General features: G+C 41.3%; 5 protein-coding genes across 5 annotated transcripts; 2 read left to right on the forward strand and 3 right to left on the reverse strand.

Moving 5' to 3' along the window:
* Nucleotides 1–44: 44 nt before the first annotated feature.
* CH63R_09422 (Cytochrome c oxidase assembly protein) lies at nt 45–366 on the reverse strand (the record flags this gene model as incomplete). The annotated part of the gene is made up of 2 exons (XM_018304396.1): nt 45–190; nt 267–366. 2 exons carry the CDS (start codon nt 364–366, stop codon nt 45–47), a joined length of 246 nt encoding a protein of 81 aa, XP_018156419.1.
* Nucleotides 367–1151: 785 nt separating this feature from the next.
* Nucleotides 1152–1649, forward strand: CH63R_09423 (V-type ATPase; the record flags this gene model as incomplete). The annotated part of the gene is made up of 3 exons (XM_018304397.1): nt 1152–1191; nt 1327–1427; nt 1488–1649. 3 exons carry the CDS (start codon nt 1152–1154, stop codon nt 1647–1649), a joined length of 303 nt encoding a protein of 100 aa, XP_018156420.1.
* A 301-nt stretch (nt 1650–1950) lies between these two features.
* CH63R_09424 (Duf1716 domain-containing protein) lies at nt 1951–3842 on the reverse strand (the record flags this gene model as incomplete). The annotated part of the gene is made up of 3 exons (XM_018304398.1): nt 1951–3662; nt 3716–3761; nt 3816–3842. 3 exons carry the CDS (start codon nt 3840–3842, stop codon nt 1951–1953), a joined length of 1785 nt encoding a protein of 594 aa, XP_018156421.1.
* A 655-nt stretch (nt 3843–4497) lies between these two features.
* CH63R_09425 (Phosphoglycerate mutase) lies at nt 4498–5100 on the forward strand (the record flags this gene model as incomplete). Its single annotated transcript, XM_018304399.1, has 2 exons — nt 4498–4621; nt 4661–5100. 2 exons carry the CDS (start codon nt 4498–4500, stop codon nt 5098–5100), a joined length of 564 nt encoding a protein of 187 aa, XP_018156422.1.
* Nucleotides 5101–5388: 288 nt separating this feature from the next.
* CH63R_09426 (MIT domain-containing protein) lies at nt 5389–12464 on the reverse strand (the record flags this gene model as incomplete). Its single annotated transcript, XM_018304400.1, has 8 exons — nt 5389–5612; nt 5666–5853; nt 5909–6091; nt 6144–7243; nt 7306–7472; nt 8307–8474; nt 8546–11075; nt 11136–12464. 8 exons carry the CDS (start codon nt 12462–12464, stop codon nt 5389–5391), a joined length of 5889 nt encoding a protein of 1962 aa, XP_018156423.1.
* Between the last annotated feature and the right edge of the window lie 7669 nt (nt 12465–20133).

Below are 20133 nucleotides of genomic sequence, written 5' to 3' on the forward strand. Positions count from 1 at the left end.
CGCCGACGTTGTCACCATGGCGAAGTGAGGTGTCAATACCGATGCTACCGACCAGTGCTAGGTGGTATCGGCGCTGTTGCTTCTCGGACCGTCTGCTCTCGCTTATACTCTTCTTCGAGGGCGCGCTGCATGTCGAAGTCGAGTTGGCGTTCACGCTTGATTCGCTGCTGCTCAATGTCCCGAACAACACCTTGATGCATGGCCTGCAAGTGGCTGTGGGTTAGCTAGGCTTCCCCAGGGTGTTGGTCATGGCCTTGAACAAGTACATGCCTCTTTCTCGAATTTTTGTTGAAAATGGACGATGACGATGGTGCTGGCAGCGAAGATCGAGGTCGCTGCAAGTGTGAGCTTCGAGGCCCGGGACATGATGGCCAGCGTCAATTGATCTCGTTTCTAATTTTTGAAGTTGGTGACGATCCAATGTTTGCACAGTCCAAGGGCGACAACCTCGCAAACTGTGGTCGAAGTGGTCTTGTATCGGGATTTGAGCCTCGTCCCCAGTGAGGCATCCGCCCGACGTGGGTGTTCCGACGCGGCGGGTGGACGCTCTCAGGCGACGAAGTGCCTTGAGGTATGCGCAGTGGTGACTGTTAATGTCGTTAACACGGCTAGCTACCTATGTGCCCAAAGCACTAGGTACACCAGATTATGGCTCTCCACTCGGCTGTAAGCGCGGGTCATTGGCGAAGGTAAGTACTTAGGTACATATGTACAGTGCGTGCTACCTTTCGGCGGTGGACTGTGAGCTAAGCTACGTACCGTTTCCTACCTTGCCTTACGTATCGACGCGGACGCACCTCATCGTCCGGCTGGAGCTGCCTCTCTCCCACTGCTTGCCCTTGTCGACAACTACAGCTACCAACGCATCTCTCCCCGTTCGTTCCACCCTCTTTGACAACCGACGGCCGACATCTCGAAACCTCCCTGCACTCCCTCCGTCGATTTCTCCTTTGCACTCGCCAAACCTACCTTCGACGACAATACAATGGTTAGGATGCCCGACACGAACGCGAGACGTCATTCTCTTAGGAGGCAGGATGCTGATTTGATGCTCTACAGTCGGCTCAGAACTCGGCCGGTATCCAAACCCTCCTGGATGTACGTGCACCCCGCCGCAAGTCATGCCATGGGCCTTTTTATTGATTTAAAGGATGCAGGCGGAGAGAGAAGCCTCCAAGATTGTCCAGAAAGGTATGCTGCTGTCGGAAACATTTTGGCTCAAACCCACCCATGCTAACAAACGCAATCGCAGCCCGAGAGTGTAGGCCCCCCGACTCAATGCAAGCCGATATCATCTTGGTCCATACTTAGACGGTGTCCTTCTAGTCCGCACAAAGAGGGTAAAGGAAGCTCGCGACGAAGCCAAGAAGGAGATTGAGGCGTACCGCAACTCCAAGGAGGAGGAGTTCAAGAAGTTCGAGTCCGAGGTATGTTGCCCACGTAACAAACGGCTTAAATAGCAACGAGCCACTAACGAGTTTCTGCAGCATTCTCATGGAAACAAGGCGGCTGAGGACGAGGCAAACAAGGAGGCCGAGGGAAAGATCAAAGAGATCAAAGACGCCGGAAAGAAGAGCCAGGACAAGGTCGTCGCTGATCTCCTGAAGGCCGTTTTCGAGGTCAAGCCCGTTGCACCAAGCGCCGCATAAGACAACATCAGTCTGCCACGTGGCATCCAAACATATTGGTAGCGTAAATACGGGACTACGGTATACATCCAGAGTAAACACGAAGTCCATAGTCCTGCGAGAGGGCCGCGGACACGTGTGAATAGCTTGACATGGTTGTATGAATGCGGCGAGGCGATCCGATGGGACGATAGTTCGAACAACTCACGTCCACAAGGCTTTGGTGATGGCACACCTCACATTGCCCCAGTGTTGTCACAGTAGTAGAATTACACCTAGCTAACCTGCACCCTTTTCTTTTTTTAAAGAAACGCATATCTCTCTAACGCACGAAGTCCATGAGCGTTGTGAGCATTTCCGCCAGGTCTTTGTGCTCCGGTTTGTCGAGGTCAAGGCCATCTCGGTACTCGTCCAGTGTCGCCTTGATAGTCATCAGATCTTTACCGTCGGCGGCCAGTAGCTTCTGTATCCTCTTCTTCGCGCCAACGTCCTCGGCAATGAGCCAAGCCAAAGCGACGTCAATATTCCAAACGCTGTAAAGGCCTTCGTCGATCCTCCTCAAGAACCAGTCGCCCTCTGAAGCCTCGGCCTCTTCAGCATCCATGCCACTTCGTTCTTGCCGGATTTTCTCGTTCTGTGCCTCGAGCATGGACGTATACCTCCTTCTGCACTCATAAAGTCGATTCAGTTTTTCGTAATCCTTTTCGACAAACTTGGCTAGTGTCCGGATCCTTTCGGCAGAATCAGCAGGCAGAAACCGCAACAAGGACCTGAAGATTTCGAAGAGGCTCTCCGTCATCCCCCGCTGGTGCTGCGTTGTCTTTTTGAACAGAGAGAAGAGCACCTTCAAACCGCCGGCATCCACTACCTTTCGGCATAGCTCGCCACTCAGATCGTCGTTGACGCTGTGCACAAGAAGGCGCATTGCCGGTTGCTTACTCATCTTCCCTTCCTTGAGCATAATCAGGCAAAGCTCGATGCCCTCGGCCTCGAGAAGCTTGAGTTTGCCTTCTGGTTCGTCTACAATGCAAACAAGTGCGTTGAATAGATTCTCCATGTACTCTTCTTCCTCGCCTCCTTTTTCGGGGTCGCGTTTGCGGTACACAGAAACCAGCTGCAACAGGACGTCGACAGCATCCATCTCGGCTAGTCTCCGCCGCGTCACTGGTGAAGCGTTCGCCATGATGTCCAGAAGCTCCGTGGAGTACTGCTTGTTTTGTGAGACCGGAGATTCCTTCCGCTGTGCCCTTTCTAAGAGCCATTTGACCAGCGCAGTGTCCTGTCCCACTTTTTCCGCGTTTGACGTCTTGGAGAGCAGATTTTCTATGACACTGAGGGCGTGGTAGACGCCGCTGCGGTCGGATTCGTCATCCTCATTCAGGCGGGAGAGGTTCGACACGAGTAGGCCGATCAAATCAGCGTCTAGGAGAGCATCCACCAGGGAGTCCCAATCTTCGTCCGCTGCGTTGACGTCCTCGTCGATAAGCTCGCCAATTATTTCGACAGCATCGATGGCGATATCTGTGTTTTCGTGGGCCAGCAGGCCAACCAGGCTCTCGACGCACCCCAACTTAACAAAGTGGGGATACAATTCTGGGTGTTCTGCCAGAATTGAGAGGTCCTTGATAGCGGCGTCGAGATCGGCCTCGCTCTCGATAAATTTTGGAGGCTGATCGAAGAACTTTGCGCGCAACTCGGCATTTTTCGTGATGCGCTTTTCAAAGTTCAGTGCGGTTTTCCGGACCCAGCTAGCATCGATCTTTTCGGGGGCAGCAGATTCCTCGCCGCGGCCGTCTACGTAGTCGAGAATCTCAGACTCTTGTTTTGTGATTCCTCCGCCAAAAAAGCGGCCTTCTTCGTCATCCGGGGGCATCTCGGGTCCGTAGTCACCGTCTTCGTCATCTACAGGTGGCAGTGGTGGCCCGGCTACGGCATCATTATCTTCTGTTGCATCTTCTGCGCTCGTGTGTCGACTGACGGCATCAGCTGCGCTCAACTTGACTGATTTGTATATTTCATCTTTCCTCCTGTCAGCTTTGACTATTATGGTGCAGACAAGTACCACAACCGCAAGTGGAAGAACGTACTGGGATCTCGTACTACGTCAAGCTTCCTTTTTCCAGCGCTGCCAGCCTTTTCCCACCTGGTCAGCATGTGATCGTAGACACAGATCGAGAACGGGCTCACCTTGAACAATTCGCTGACGTCGGACATCTTGGCGCTTGTCAATTCCGAAAGCGAGGCTTGGTTGTTCGAGAGAGGATGACGTTGGTGGTAGTGGTGATGTTGAAGCACCTTTCAAATCTGGGCGGCTTTTGATCCCCAAAGGCTTACCTAGTTACTTTTCGGAGCTGTCGCGTCGCGCCTCTGGCGGTACCGACACCGTGCGTCACTACCTAGAGCTAGGCAAGCAGCCATGGCCGTCTTATGTGCATGTGCTGGCTAGGACAGTGTACCCCATTATTGCATTTGTGTACAAGTGGATAATTTCCGTTTTTGGAGAAGTCTCATACCTCCATTCGCCGTCTTAGACATTCAATCAATGGTCAGGAGGTCGGTTACGTATTGTTCACCTTTGAACAAACTGGAGTTCACTATATCAACCCGCCCATTACGCTCAAGCATTGGAGATGCCTCATACCGTAGTGCTCATACGTCACGCTCAAGCTCTACACAATGTTGATCATGAGTCACCCCTACTACGGGCAACTTTCTCACGAGTGTACAACAATCTAATTTGCCAACACAGGACTGGAACATCCATGACCCTAGCCTGTCTTCTCTGGGCTTAGAACAATGTCAGGAATTGAGGGAGGACTTATTGCAGCGTTTCGGCGATGAGACGGATGCTCTCATCATTGTCAGCCCAATGAGACGGACAATACAGACCGCCCTCCTGTCGCTGGACTGGTTGATCGAAAAGGGTGTGCGCATCCAGGCTGATGCCCGGTGGCAAGGTACCAATGACCGAGTTGAGGATGGTTTCATGAAAGGTGAAGAGGCGTGGAGGCCACATTGCTAACCTTAACCAGAGAATTCGGCGAAACCATGCGATACGGGTAGCAGCGTCGACGACCTCAAGGCAGAGTTTGCCAAGGTTGACTTTTCCGCCGTAGACCCCGTATTCCCGGACAAGACATCCCCCCGAGGAGCCAAGTATGCTTTTACGAAAGAAGCTATCCTGGAGCGCGCTCGGTCTGGTGTTCAAGATATACGAGAGCACAAGGAGAAGCTCATCTTGGTCGTCTCTCACTCCGGCTTCTTGCGCCTTGGTGTAACAGGACACTGGTTCTTTAACGGGGACTACAGATTGTTCGAGCTGGATGAATTTAACGAACCTGACCAGCCGCCAAAGCTCAAACAGCTTGAAGCAACACTCAGTGGGGGGCTCGGCAAGTCTTGGCCCGATCCCGTAGTCATCGGCTCTGATTTGCCAATCCCTGATGCGCCCCCTCGGGGGCAAACGCCATAGTCAAGATACAACGTCGTTTACGTCGGATAATAGGCTTTTGTAACGGAAAACCTCTTGTCTAGGGTACGATCGTATAACGGCCATGGAAGCTGTAGTGGGGGCCAGTGTCGTACGTTGAAATAATAAGACAGGAGGATACCATTGCTGCAAGGACCGTGAATATTACTACATCGAAGTTTTACATGCCTTTTTACAGCAGGGGCGCTTTCACAGGCCATGAGACACCTCTAGACTGCTAGCATAAGGCAAGATATTTTGAACCAGTCCGTTTCTAACTCGGCATGTTTCCTACCTGGCAAGAAAGCTCTGAAAGGCGGACTGGTCAATAACCACATTTCCAACGGCCCGCAAACGCTTGCGGCCTGCCTTTTGCTTCTCCAGCAGCTTTTTCCGGCGCGTGATGTCGGCAGCATGGAGCTTTGCGAGCACATCCTTTCGGAACGGTTTGATGGTTTCGCGAGCGACAATCCGTTTTCCTGCCACCGCCTGAATGACGATCTCTGAGTAGACCTCTGTGTCAGATCGCCACCATGAAAATCGCACTATACAACAGGACGATACTTACCAAACATTTGTCGATCGACGTGTTCCTTGAACTTAGTTACCCACTGTCTGCCAAGACGCTCGGCCTGAGAGATGTGGATAACGCGACAAATTGCGTCCACTGGCTGTTTGTTGACGAGAAGTTGCAGCTTTGTGAGCTGGCTCGCTCGCCATCCCGAGTCTTCGTAGTCCAGAGTGGCGTAACCCTTCCTGACAAAGTTGTTAGCGCAGTTTCTGAGACCATACAGCATTTCGGGTGACTCACGTGGCACCCTTCAATTTTCCAAATAGATCATCTACCAGTTGAGCAGCAGGTATATCGTACTTCAAAATAACCTGAGTGGCATGGAAGAACTCGAAGCTCTTTTGCTCTCCACGCACACTTTCGCAGAGCTCCATGACGCGACCTAGATACTCCTCTGGGAGAGTCATTGTGGTCGTTACGAAACTGGGTAGTGTTAGTGGCGAGGGTGACGGTAGAGGATAATCGGCGGACGTACGGCTCGAATACAGTTGCACCACGCATCCGATGTTCATCCTGACTGGGAAACTCGGCCGGGTTTTGGTATATCGTTTCGGATCCGTCGGCCCACTCGACTTTGGTTGGTACAGTCGGGTCGGTGATGATGATACTAGCGCCATGTTCCTGCTTCAGCCGGTCCTGGAACACGGAGCAATGCAAGCTACCGAGAAACCCCAGTCGCCAACCCGCCCCCAATGCTTCGGAATAGTCTTTTTGCAGGGTAACACTTCGGTCGTTGAGAACCAGCTGACTGATACTGTCAGCGAGACGTGTGTAGTCGCTCTGGTCAGTGGGGAACGCTGCGACAAAAACCATCGGCTTTGGTTCCTCAAAGCCCGGATACGGCTTGACGATATCCTCCGACCCAACAGTTGTAAAAGTGTCACCGAGCTTCGCGTCCTGAATTCGCTTCATACCCGGATTGAAGTAGATGTAGCCGACCTGTCCAGCTCGAAGAACACTTTGCGGAACGGCGTTTGGATATTGAATACCGACCTCGCCGACGGTGTACTTGTGGCCGGTCGCGAATGAGATGAGGTTATCGCCAGCCTTGACTTGACCATCAAAGACGCGGACGAGGAGAATGACACCCCGGAAATTATCGTACCAAGAATCGACTAGCAAGATCCGCAGTGGCTCTGAAATCTTGCCAACGGGATGCGGCACTTGCTCTACAACCGCGGGCAATATATTCGCCACGTTCTTGCCAGTTTTTGCTGACACAAGGACGGCCGAAGAAGGGACCAGTTCAAATGACGTTTGCATCTGCTCAAGAACTCGGGGTACATCAGCAGAGGGCATGTCTATCTTGTTGACGACAGGAATAAGGGCTAGGTCCTGTGCAAACGCGAGGTGGAAGTTGGACACGGTTTGCGCCTGTATGCCCTGGCTGGCATCGACCAGCAGCAGCGCGCCGCCGCAACTGGCGTAGGACCGCGTTACTTCGGCTCGGAAATCAACGTGACCCGGGGTATCGACAAGGTGCAGCAGATAATCCTCCCCTTTGTAGCAGTATATCATGGTGCAGGTCTGGGCCTTGACGGTGATACCTCGCTCTCGTTCGACGTCTAGCTTGTCCTATGGAGGGATGCTTCAGTCAGCTTCCTGACCTCAGTGGCGTGCAACTGTGCACTACTCACGAGGATCTGCTTGTTTGAATCGCTGGCAGAGATGGTACCGGTAATCTCCAGCAGCCGGTCGCTAAGCGTACTCTTACCATGGTCGATGTGGGCTACTATGCAAAAGTTTCGGTACCGCTCGATAGGGATCGCGAGGATTCGTTCTTCAAGGGCGGAGCGCGACGGCGCTGCCGGCTTTGCGTAGCACGGTGAGCAGCAGTGAAAAGGCCGGTTTTGTCCACGGCGATTCCATATCGAAGGGTTCTGTTGCAGTAGCGGGTGTTGCTGTAGCCGTTGCGCGGAGATGTTGCATGTCGAGGCCTGCCGGGATGGGCGGAAGTGTTGTCGTAATTGGCGTGAAATACCGACCAACCGGTCCCGCGTAAAGCGCACGCTCGTCGCTGGGGTGCCACGCATCAAGGTGTTTTTTTCAGCATCGAGCAGGCTCAGACTTGTCGTTCGAGTACCCCAATGGAGCAAGACACGACGAGGTATGAAGGATTGAGATCAGGCCTCAGTGTAAATATAAGCAGGACCACTGTCAATTCAAGCTCGCATGGGTCCCCGGGTCCCGGCCCAGGCCCACCCGGCCCTCCACAGACACCGGCCGGCTCTTCACATGCACTGCATCGTCCCAAGTATCGACCGTCAACTTCTCAGCAAGGAGCCCAACCAATAGATAGATGCCTTTACAAGATGTCAGTTTAGTTAAACGCTGTGAGATAATGATCAAGTTAAGATTTGTACATCTTTTGGTATCTAGGTAGATTTTGGGTCAAAATAACCGCCTCCCCCCCCTTTCAGTGGAGTTTAGTTGTCTTCGTCTGTTTCTGGTTGAAGGACCTTGCAATTTGGCCCAACTGTGCCGCCTATCGTAAATGCACTCATGATTAAAAACGCACGATGTGGTACTCGGTACAGTTGCTTCACCGAGCGCTAAGATCATGCATCCGTACTTCGTCGCATCTAAGCAATTCGTGTCGCGACAGCTGCCTCTTCATCTCATGCAAGAACCCACTCACTCCCTCTCTTGATGAACTTGTCCAATAATGCACTCAGATCAGAGAGCACAAATCGACAAATGAAGAAGCCAAAGAACTCTGCCGCGTGTCGGGTGCAGAGTTCAAGGCCAACCTGTGTCTTATCGGCGTGCCTTAAGCCAGGATCCTCGACCTGACGGGCAATCTGGTCTGCAGGTGGTTGTCAGTGCACTTGTGGCCCCCGAAAAGATGAGTAAAAAGCAACGTGGGGTAACTCATACCGATTGTCTGAGCAGCGTCGAATAGCCTGGCTAGGGATCCCATGTAATGTGCGTTCGGTCCGGTAAATTGCGCATTGCTCGGATCTCGTTTCGATGGGCGACTTGTTGGATGGTCCGTCATGGGTAGCGTTTCCAAACTTGGAGATTCCTTGCCGCTCTCTGGAACAGCAGCCCCTTTGGCGTTGAACGAGTTGTTCAAGCCCGCCGCCGAGTTCTTGGGTCGGAGTCTTCTCCACGAAAAGGATGAAGACTTCCCCGAGACGCTGCCTGAACGTGGCACGCTGATGGCCGCTTCGATCTCGGCCGAGTTAGAGGCATCTCGAAATAGCATGCTGGAACTTTGAACGCCGACATCAGTCCCCAGCTTTCGCGTCAAGCTGGCTTGAACTTGTTCCAAGATGCCCTCCAATGACTGCATCTCCTCGAGAACGGCATCGGCATCACACGTATCAACCCTCGCCAACTTAAGGAGCGCTGCCGTGAGATAGTCACATGTTGCCACCTTGTCCTCCACATTCCGGATCTTCACCCCTTTTACCTTCCACACGTCCCTGGGAACAAAAAGCTTGTTGCTCAGGTAACCTCCGCGGGGGTGGGCGAGCGTCTGATACAAGCACCGCATTAGCCAAAATGGCCTTAGCATGTAGTCTGTTGGACAGGGTTCCAGCGAGACCGGGGCATCGGTTTGGAGTGGGTTGGGAGAGCTCGGACTCTGGGGAGAATGGAGGCTATCATCGAAGAGATATAGGCCGCCGGCAGAGCTTGACGTAATCTTATCCCTAAAAGCCGCCGCCAATGGGGTCGGCAATGTTGGCATCGCCGGGTGCCTGCCATTGATACCAAAGCTCGTGCTTAGTGGAGTACCAGGGGACATATCAGAAGCGTCGTCCAAGTTGGACAAGGACATGTTGCGATTCCTCATGCTTCGTAAACTCGAAGATGAAAAATTCTTCCTCAGGGGGGGCCTAAAGGACGGCGAGCCGGAATGACTCCCGGTGAAGTCTTCGCTGTCTTGGCTTCTAGAATGGCCAAGCGGCGGCGTGGGTGGAATTGGTTGAGTCGGGCTTATACCTTCAGGCGGCGAGTACGGCCGACCAACCGAGTCGTTCACGTCGGTCGAGCCATTCATGTCGGGGGTTTCGAATTCGACTCCATGAATTCCGCTCGATGCTTGAGCTACACTATACCGCCGCCCAGGGTCGGCAAACTGCGAAAACTTAGATGTCTCGATCTTTAGTTGCTTGGGGTTCTGACCAGACATCCGTCTACTCCGCACACTCTGCCCGGGCCCTGGTGCTGACGGTGATGCCGAGAACGACTTTTTTACAGGTAGTTCGGGCAAGGCCTGTACTGGGGGTGGTACTGCTGGGCTTCCGGCTCCAGGAAAGTTGGATGTTGCGATGGGATCAGTCGGTGACGAGCAAACATCCGCGCTTGTTGCGTCAGTTGATTCCGCTGTCGCTTGCCAGGAAGATTCGGCCAAGTCGCTTGAGCCGGAGTTTCTGGCTGCGACTTGATCAGATGCCAGGTTGAAGGCAAATTCGTCAACCGAGTAGTCACGAGTCATCTCCTCAAGTATGCGCTCCTCCTCGTCAGAAGACCCGTCGTCATAAAAGTCTTCGTGTGTGACATCTCCATCGAGCTGTTCTGCTCGGCTCTGGGTCCGTCGTTCTCTCCCATTCGCTTGCTCGAATACTTCTCTTTCCGTTTGACGAACACGTTCTTTGGCCAATTCAACTTTGTGTAACGCTTTCGCGACGACGGGGTCGTCTGACCCATAGGTTTCTGGCTCAGAAAACCCCATGGGCTCATAGCCATCATCGTAGGCTGCTTCGACAGCCGCATCCAAAGCCGCGTCAAACTCGGCTTCCGTAGCGCCGCTCGGAGCACGGATGTGTTTCCGCCTCACAACAGAGGAAGATGACCGTGAGTGGACGGAAGAGGTTGCGGAACCCCCAGACTCGTCGATGGGATCCAACCAGGAGCTCGACTCTCGACTCGAATCTCGGATGTGACGAGGACCCTGACTAATTCGTCTTGCGGCCAGAGAAAAGTCTGATCTAACAGGGCCATCGGGACTGCCTCGGCCATCGAGTTTGGGGGATTGAGGTCGTCGCGGTGAGAGTGGCGGAGGCATATACGCATCTTCGGTGGGTATTTGGAGAATTAGTTGATCGTCTGATGTACGTTCACGTAGTGGTGACCTCGAAAACGAGGACTGCAAAGGATACTGCTCGGGCAACCTCGAGGACTGTCCTCTCGTAGGTTCCCCGAGTCCTTGCATCCGCGAAATAGCCAGCCCAGGGCCACCATGATGCGCGGAACTCCGACTTCCCTCATTCAATATCCTCGTGAGAGCCGCGGTTTCTAGGCCACCAGACTCCTCCAGATCATCATCATCAAATTGCAAACTGGGGTTCAAGCGTAGTCCCAAGCTTTCGGGTCGTGCTGGCAGTGCTTTTCCTCCTAGCACTGGCTGAACGGGAGCCATCTGATCTAATTCTTCGATGCGGCTGGTGTATGTCCGGCGCTATTGTCTCGTCAGCCTTAAGTTCCCGAGCAGCATACATACGGCTATCGATTCACTCACAATTGCCTCTAGTTTCCGTTTATCTTCATCTGTGGAGGTCCTGGCCAGCACCTGGTGCAAAAGATCACATGCTTCCGAGTAGGCTTGTCGTGCGCCTTCGAAGTTCTGTGCATTATCTAACTGAACGGCCGTGTTTGCTTTTTGGAGTGCCCGCGAAAGCATGGCTTTCTGTGATGGGGGCCTGTTTCCTCTATCCCTTCCACGGGTAGATCCAGTAGTATCGGTACTCCCCATGGCGGTCTGAGACCGGTTACGAGAGTGGCCCCTCATCAAAGAGGCCTCCCCACTGCGATCGGACGACATGGCTGCAAGAGGTAGCTGATATGGGTCCGGTACGACTGATCCTCTCCGGCCAGCGCCTGAGAATGCATCCCAGGCTTGGTTTTGCTCAATTGCGTAGTCGCTCTTGGAAGCTCGTGACGTACCCGGTGTCGCTGTCGCGGCGTTTATGGAGAGCGATGGGACGGTGGTCAGGGAAAAGTCAAGCTGATGTGGTACCAAACCCGTAGAAAGGCCTTCGCCACGAGTTGGTCCGGAGGGTGAGTAGGCACGCAACCTGTCGCCACCGTTGTATGTGTCCCAAGAAGCCTCGCTAGAGTTGGACCGTCTTCTGTGTCTCGACAGTTTCTGGACCGACTGGTTCGTTGCCGAGTTGCTGTTGGGAACAAGCAGCGCAGGTGTGTCGATGCTCACGCGGCGCGCATGAGAGTTGGCCACCGACACTCGGCTCGAGGCTGTAGAGGCAGACCAGTGGTTAACGTCTCGGATTCCCTCGGTCGACAAACGGGCGCTGCTCGAACGCGAGTGGTTGATGGACGGTCCAAGGTATGACGAGGTTTCGGTATCGAATTCGGGGTATGTAACGGTGCCCTCGTGGGCTATATCTACTGCGGCTGTCGAATATTGGGTAGAAGATTGTGGTGGTGGCAGGAGAGATGAGGTTCGAGGAAGGGGAGAAGGTGTTTGTCGCAAGAACGATGTCCCTGTACCCGGGTCGAGACGAGAACCTAGCGAAGAAGAAACCGGAGGCTGCGGTCGGTCGGAGCGTGTGCCGGTCTGGTACCGGGGGGTAGCTAGGTGAGAAGTCGACGAGGGGAACGACCGGGACAGTCTGTGCTGCTTATGGTTTGACTGGAGCTGCTGTTGCTGTTGCTGCGTCCACGAGGGATGGATCCGATGGAACTGATGGGCCTGCTGGGGCAGATATCGGTGGTTCTGTTGCTGGTCTGGGAGATGCTGGCGGTACTGATGGGGCTGCGGCTGCGACTGCGACTGCGACGTGCCTGCGTTCGAGAAGGTGGCCGGAGTGCTGGCATGCGGTGAGGGCATCCTGTGCACCTCTGTGTGGAACGAGGAAATGACTCTGCTCAGAATATCTTACTCGGCCCGGAGACATTCGACCTGATCAACCAGAACAAGCCCACTGCTGCCACTTCCGCCGCATTGGAGGTGTCAAGGCTGCGAAAAGTACCGATCAATCCAGGGGTACAGCAGGTCGCGGAGGGGGGGAGGGGAACGAACCTAAATGCAGTAATTGCTTAACACTAAAGGGGGTATCTAGCTGTACAAGAGGCAAGCAATATGTATTATTACAAATCTTATTTTATTAATACTTACGTAATTTTAAAGTATAGAGAAGAGAACTATTCTATACTATATATTTATACTCTTTAGAGTATTCTATTAAATAAAAACTAGTATATTTAAAACTAGTATTTATTACTTACTTCTATCTAGCTTACTTATATATATTACTATCTCTATAAGCCCTCTATATAGACTACACTTTAGTTATAGCTAATTATTACTTAATATTAGAAAGCTATAATTAATTAAGTTTATTCCCTATTCTTCTTCCTATAGGTACTAGCTAAAATATATATACTATATTTAAATATAGTAAGGTCCTAACTCTTCTAGGTAGTAAGAGTAAAGTATAATACTTAGAAGAGTATATTATAAAAAAATATAGTATTAGTATATATTCTATACTTAAATTAATAAATTATTATTTCCCTTTTAGAGTATACTATTAATATAATTAATATACTTATATAGTAAATTGCAAATTATAGTAAATTATATATATTTACTTCCTTTCTACTTCTTTAATTTTTATATATTTTCCCCTCTACATATAAATATACAATTTATAATTATTAAAATTAGTAGTATTTTTATTATTTAAACTCTTAAAGAAGACTTATAAATACTTATATAAAGAAGTACTTATAATATATATATATAGTAAGTAATATACTTATATAGTAAATTGTAAATTATAGTAAGTTATATATATTTACTTTCTTTCTACCTCTTTAACCTTTATATATTTTTCCCTCTATATATAAATATATAATTTACCTTAATTAAAAGTTGCATTATTCTTACTATTTAGACTCTTAAAAAAGACTTAAAAATACTTATATAAAGAGTTACTTTTACCTTTTAAGTCCCTAAATTAACTCTTTATAACTAATACATAGAATATATTATATAAAGTAAAAAATAACTAAATTTAATAAAAATAATTATAATTAAAGAGGAAGTAATTCTTAAATAAATTATTAATTTAATTAATTAAGAGTTCCCTCTATAATAAGAAAATATATAAGAAATAGTTAATTAATTCCTAAATATATATAATAGAATATATATAGGACTCTAATAAGTAGAGAATTTTATATAATATATTCTTAAATTAAAAATACAATTTTAATATTAAATTAACTATTAGAGGGCCTTAATTAAGAATTCTATAATTATATAGAATTAATTTATACTTATATAAAATATAATTATAAAGTATAGAATACTAAATTATAATACTTATAATTTTAATAAGACTAATTTCCTAATAGGAATACTATTATATATAGAAGTTATTATAATTTCTAATTATAAGGAAAAACTTTATATAAAGTAGTCTAATAATTATAAATAAATTTCTATTATTTAGAGTATATATATAAATAACTAAATAATACTTCTATATATTATTATAAAGAGTAAATATTACTTTCTCTCTTAATGTACTAATAGTTAATTTCTAATTATATAGTATATTTATTTAAGTAAAAATAAATAAATAATAAATAATACTAATTTAAATTAGTTAAAGTACTTTAATTAGTATATAAAGTCCTATATAAAGAATTCTTATTATTTCTTAATTCTTAATAATTATAATAATTATAAATTAACTAATTTTAATAAATACTATAAGAAATAGAATTTTATTACTTTTTATATACTTTTCTATTTATTATATAAACTTTAGTCTCTTAATATTAAGTATTTTAATTTATTAAAGTACTTAAATAGTAAGGAAATTAAGAAAATAATATAAATACAAATTTTATATATTACTAAGAATAATTTCTTTCCTACTTTTAAAGTAGTATTCTTTACTTTAATAAGTAAAAATAATATATAAATTAATTTTAAATAAGTAAACTTTATATTTTTTAATTCTAAAGTAATTATTTCTTAATTAAATTTTAAATTAAAAATACTAATACTCTTAATTTTATAGTTAAGTAATTAAAATTCTTAAAATATAAAAATATTAACTATAGTAATAGAGAGTATATAAAGTACTTCCTCCCTTAAAGAGAAAATTTAAGTATATTAAAGTAGCTTACTAATACTAATATATAAAGTAATTAACTTTTAAGCTAAAAGTCTTAGTAAATTAATTTATAAATTTACTACTATTAAAATTAAGAATTATAAATTTTATATAGGAATAAAAGTACTAAGTAAGTATTAGAGAGTAAAAAAGATTTAATTATATTTTAGAGAGTTACTTAATACTACTAAAGTAGAAGTACTATAAGTAGAAAAAAGTAGTATTAATACTAGAGGAGAGAATAATTCTTAAAAAGAGAATTATATAGAAAGTATTAAATTATATATATAATAATATAGTAATTATAGAAAGTTTAAATATAATATATAAATTTATAAAGTAGTTTAGAATAATAATAAGAAAGAGAGTAATAAGTAATTTTAATTAATTTTGTATATTATAATTTAAATAATTTATAAAAAAGTTAGGAGAGTAGAAAGAGTATATAATTTACTATAATTTGCAATTTACTAACGTACACGCATAGCGAGTCGGCCAACATAGCGAGCCGGCCACTCCTTATCGCTAGAAAAAGCCCCTTTTCTAACTATTTATTAAAAAGTAGATTCTTAACTAATAAAGACCTAGTTTTTAGTATTAGATAACGATAAGAGTTAGATTTTAAGAAATAATATTGTAGAAATTATTGTCTCTTCCTAACCCTAGGTTCTTAGTAATCCTCTTATCTAGAGGCCTAGATAAGAGGTAAGCTTAGTAATATAGGCTAGAAAGAGATAATAATTTTAATACTATTATTTCTTAAAATCTAACTCTTATCGTTATCTAATGCTAAAAACTAGGTCTTTATTAGTTAAGAATCTACTTTTTAATAAATAGTTAGAAAAGGGGCTTTTTCTAGCGATAAGGAGTGGCCGGCTCGCTATGTTGGCCGACTCGCTATGCGTGTACGTTATATAAGTATATTAATGCATTATAGTAAGTAATATATATTCTCCTAATTCTTTACTCTTCCCTTTTATAACTACTTTTCTCTATATATAGTTATAGGTTTTACTTTAAATAAAAGCTGTATTCTCCTTATACTTAAAGCTATTAAAAAAGACTTAAAACTATTTATACAAAAGGCTACTTCTATTTATAATATTCCTAAAGTAATACTCTACTACTAATATACTAAATAACTATTATAATAAGAAATATAATTAGAATTAATAAAAATAATTAAATTAGAAGAAATAGTAATTCTTAAATAAATTATTAATTTAATTAATTAAGAATTTCTACTGCAATTTAATAATATATAAAACAAAGCTAATTACCTCTTTAATAAATATAATATAATATATATTAGACTCTAATAAGTAGAGAATTTTATATAATATTAATTATAACTAAAGATACATTTTTAATATAGAATTAACTATTAGAGAGTATTAATTAATAGTCCTATAATTATATAAGCTTAATTTACTCTTATACAAAATACAATTATAAAGTATAAAATTTATAATAATAATATTTATAATTTTATTAAAATAGGCTTCTTAATAGAAATATATAAGAGTCTAATTAAGTAACTACTTAAAGATACTTTAGCTAGAGTGCACAGGCTATAACTACCCTCTTATACCTTAAAGGAAGATTTAGTACATAATTAGAATCTTTAAGTAAAAATTATATAATAGAGCTATACTTACCTTTTCTAAAAGGACCCTACTTAATTAAGTACTTTTAGCTATACTCTTATAATTCTTTTACTTCTACCTCTTTAAAGTAATTAATATAAGTTTAAAATAGAAAGGAGTAGTAACTTTACTATAAGAGTATTACAACCTATAGTAATTAACTACTAAAGGGCTACTAGTATTAATAAGCTATAACTCTTAATATTTATAAAACTAGAGTATTCCTACTATTAAGTAAAATATAAGGTATTACTAACTTCTAGCTAAATAAGGAGAGACTTAGTTAAATTATTAGAGGGGCCTATAGAATAAATCCCCTCTAAGGGAATAGTAACTCTAAATATATAGTATAATAATATAAATTATATATTTCTTAATAAAGGCTTACTAGTACTCTACTTTTAGACTAGAAATATAAGTAAAGTACTAGAATTTAAAAATAGGATAATTATATTTATAATACAATTAATGCAGACTACTATATAATTTATTATAGAATAAAGTACTATAGAGTACAAATAGTAGTAGCTTAATTATAAAGCTTAAGAGTTATTACTTTAAGAGCTTATTAACTATTTAATATAGAGACTATTCTAATAGGACTATAAGAAACTTCTATTCTATAATTGTAAGATTATTAGAGAAGAGACTACTAGTACTTAAGTAGTAGACTAAATTATTACTATTAAAGTAGGAAATTACTTTTATATAAGTAGTATAATTAAGTAGTATATAGAATAGGCTCTTTTTAAATTATCTCTATTACTATAAATACAATAGAGAAACTATAAATAAAGCCTTAAGGAACCTCTTATATAGGAATTATTCCTAATATTTATTTATTAATAGTACTTTAATTAGAATACTTAAGAAAGGAATTACTAGAGGGAGCTACAATATAAGTATTAATAAAATAAGTAAGTACCTAACTAATTCTTCTCTAAATAATTAGCAATTTACTAGAACTTAAGTATAGAGAATCTATATAAATTTAAATTAGAAGTCTATAATTTCTTCTTTAGACTCCTAAATTACCTTTAGAATAAAATAATTTATTAGAAAGTCCTAATTAAGAAAGTCTAGTATATAATTTAAGGAGTAGAATACTTATAGTTAGTTTATAATAAGAGGGGTACTAAAGTATTATAGAAGAATAGCTAAAAGAGGAAAGTAATTATAATAGAATTATCTCTTAAGCTACTTCTATTTTAAAAGTCCTAATTATATAATAACTATAAGAATTTAAAGGAATTACTGTAGTCTTACTAGGAATTAATACTTTATTCCTACTAAGTACTAATACTTATAGAATTTATAAGTACTTTTATTATAAAAAGATAAATTATCCTAAAATTAAGTACTTCTAATTATAGAATTTAAAGAAATTAAATACTAATAGTATACTAATAAATTTATAATAGAGCAACTCTTAAGCTAAAGTTTAAGTAATTTAAGTATACTCTAAAGAGGAGGTTAACTTATTAGAAAATAAGTAAGTATAAGAGGGAAGCTTACCCCTACTATACTTACTAAATAAGTCCCTATTAGGACTACTACTATAAATAAGGTAATTATCCTCTAAGGGCTCTATAAATAATTAGTATAAGTAAGTATAAATATATACTCTTAAATTAATTTTATTAATTTATAATTAGTATAGTACTTAGAATTAAAAGTTGTAAAAGCTAAAACTCTAACTCTAGAGTTTTTCTGCAGTAAGATATTTAAATTAGGAAGAGTATATTAGCTAACCTTCTTTCTTCTTAACTTATAAGAATACTCTTAGAAGCTTTAGTAATTATTTACTAAAGCTTTAAGGCTAAAAGAAGTAGTAGACTTATTACTAGTATAATATTTAATAGGCTAGGAGAGTATTATTATTAATATAGTATTTAATATATAGAGTTATAAATATATCTCTATTACTAAGCCTATAGTATTTGTATAGGAGGTAATTAAAAATAACTAGAGAGTATATATACTCTATATTGTAGGAAATAGGAAGGTAATAATTAATATTATACTATTACTTAAGGTTAATATAGTAGTCCTACTACTAAAACTCTTAAATATAGCTAATATATTTAATAAAGGGGTAGTAAAGACTCTTAATAAGCTTAATAGTATAGAATATACTATTAATTTATTACTAGGGATAAAGCCCCCTTTTAGCTCCTTATACTTACTAGAGGAAAAGTAGCTAGAGGAGCTCTATATATACTTAGAGGAAATAAAGTCCTAAGGGTAAATATAACTATTAGTAATTAAAGTAGGAGCTCTAGTCCTATTTGTACTTAAGAAGGATAAATTACTATACTTCTGTATAAATTACTATAGTCTTAATAAAGTAACTATTAAGAATTACTATTCTCTCCTACTAATTAGTAAATTATTAAATAGACTTAGTAGAGTTAAATTTATATTAAAAATAGACTTTAAGAAAGTATACTACTAAATTTAAATTAAAAAGGAAAATAAATAGAAAATAGCCTTCTAAATAAAATATAATTACTTTAAGTATACTATAATACTATTTAAACTTACTAATATACTAACTATATTCTAAGTGTATATTTACTAAGTACTTACTAAGCTACTTAATTTATACTATATTACCTATTTAAATAATATTATAATTTACTTATAAATATAAGAGTAGTATACAAAGAAATTTTATAAGGTCCTTAAGAGGCTAAGGTAATTTAGACTATATATAAAGCTTTTAAAGTGCGAATTTTATAAAAAAGAAATTAAATTTCTAAGGTATATAATTATATAGAATAAAGTAAAAATAGAGTAATTCTACATTTAAGCTATTATTAAGTAGTTAATACTTATATTTATTAAGGACCTCTAAGTTTTCTTTAAATTTTATAACTTCTATTAGAAGTTTATTACTAAATACTTAGTAATTATAATTCTAATAATAGAGCTACTAAAGAGTACTAATAAGAAGTCTACTTTTACTTAGTCTAAAGTAGTAAGAAAGGCCTTTAACTATTTAAAGTAAACTTTCTACTCTATAATTATATTAATATACTAGAACTCCCTCTAGCTAATAAAAATTAAAATAAATATATTAACTAGAGTAGTTAGTATTATACTATTCTAAATAATAGAGGGACAGTAATAATTTATTACTTACTAATTGTAAAAGCTATTAAATATAGAATAGTAATAGTATATAGAGTAATAAGAATTACTAATTATTATTAAAGGACTTAAGTATTAAACTTATTCCTTATAAGGACTATTAAATAAGTTCCTTATTCTTATAGATTACTAAGTACTAAAAGGAGTTATTAGTACTCTAGTAAGGGATCTCTAAGGGAGACTTACTTAATAAGTATATAAACTCTTAGTATTTAACTTTAACTTAGAGTATTATTTAAGAAATACTAATTTAGTAAATAGTCTATTTAGGAGGCTAGACTATATAGAGGGGAATATAGTCTATATAAATATTATCCTAATATTAGCTTAGAAGTTAAATTTTATTAATAAGCTTCTAGAGGAAATATAGTAATAAATTGTACAAATAGAGAGTATTAATAAAGTTGTATAAGTATATATTAATACTATATAAGTATTTCTCTAAATCCCTAATAGTAATAGGAAAATTAAATTAGTAAATAGAGTTTCTTTACTCTTATATTAGTAGTATACTATAGAGTACACTAATAAATATATAATAATTATAGCTATTATAACTTAAGACTAG

Source organism: Colletotrichum higginsianum, chromosome 6 (assembly GCF_001672515.1).
Source record: "Colletotrichum higginsianum IMI 349063 chromosome 6, whole genome shotgun sequence".
Classification (NCBI taxonomy): domain Eukaryota; kingdom Fungi; phylum Ascomycota; class Sordariomycetes; order Glomerellales; family Glomerellaceae; genus Colletotrichum; species Colletotrichum higginsianum.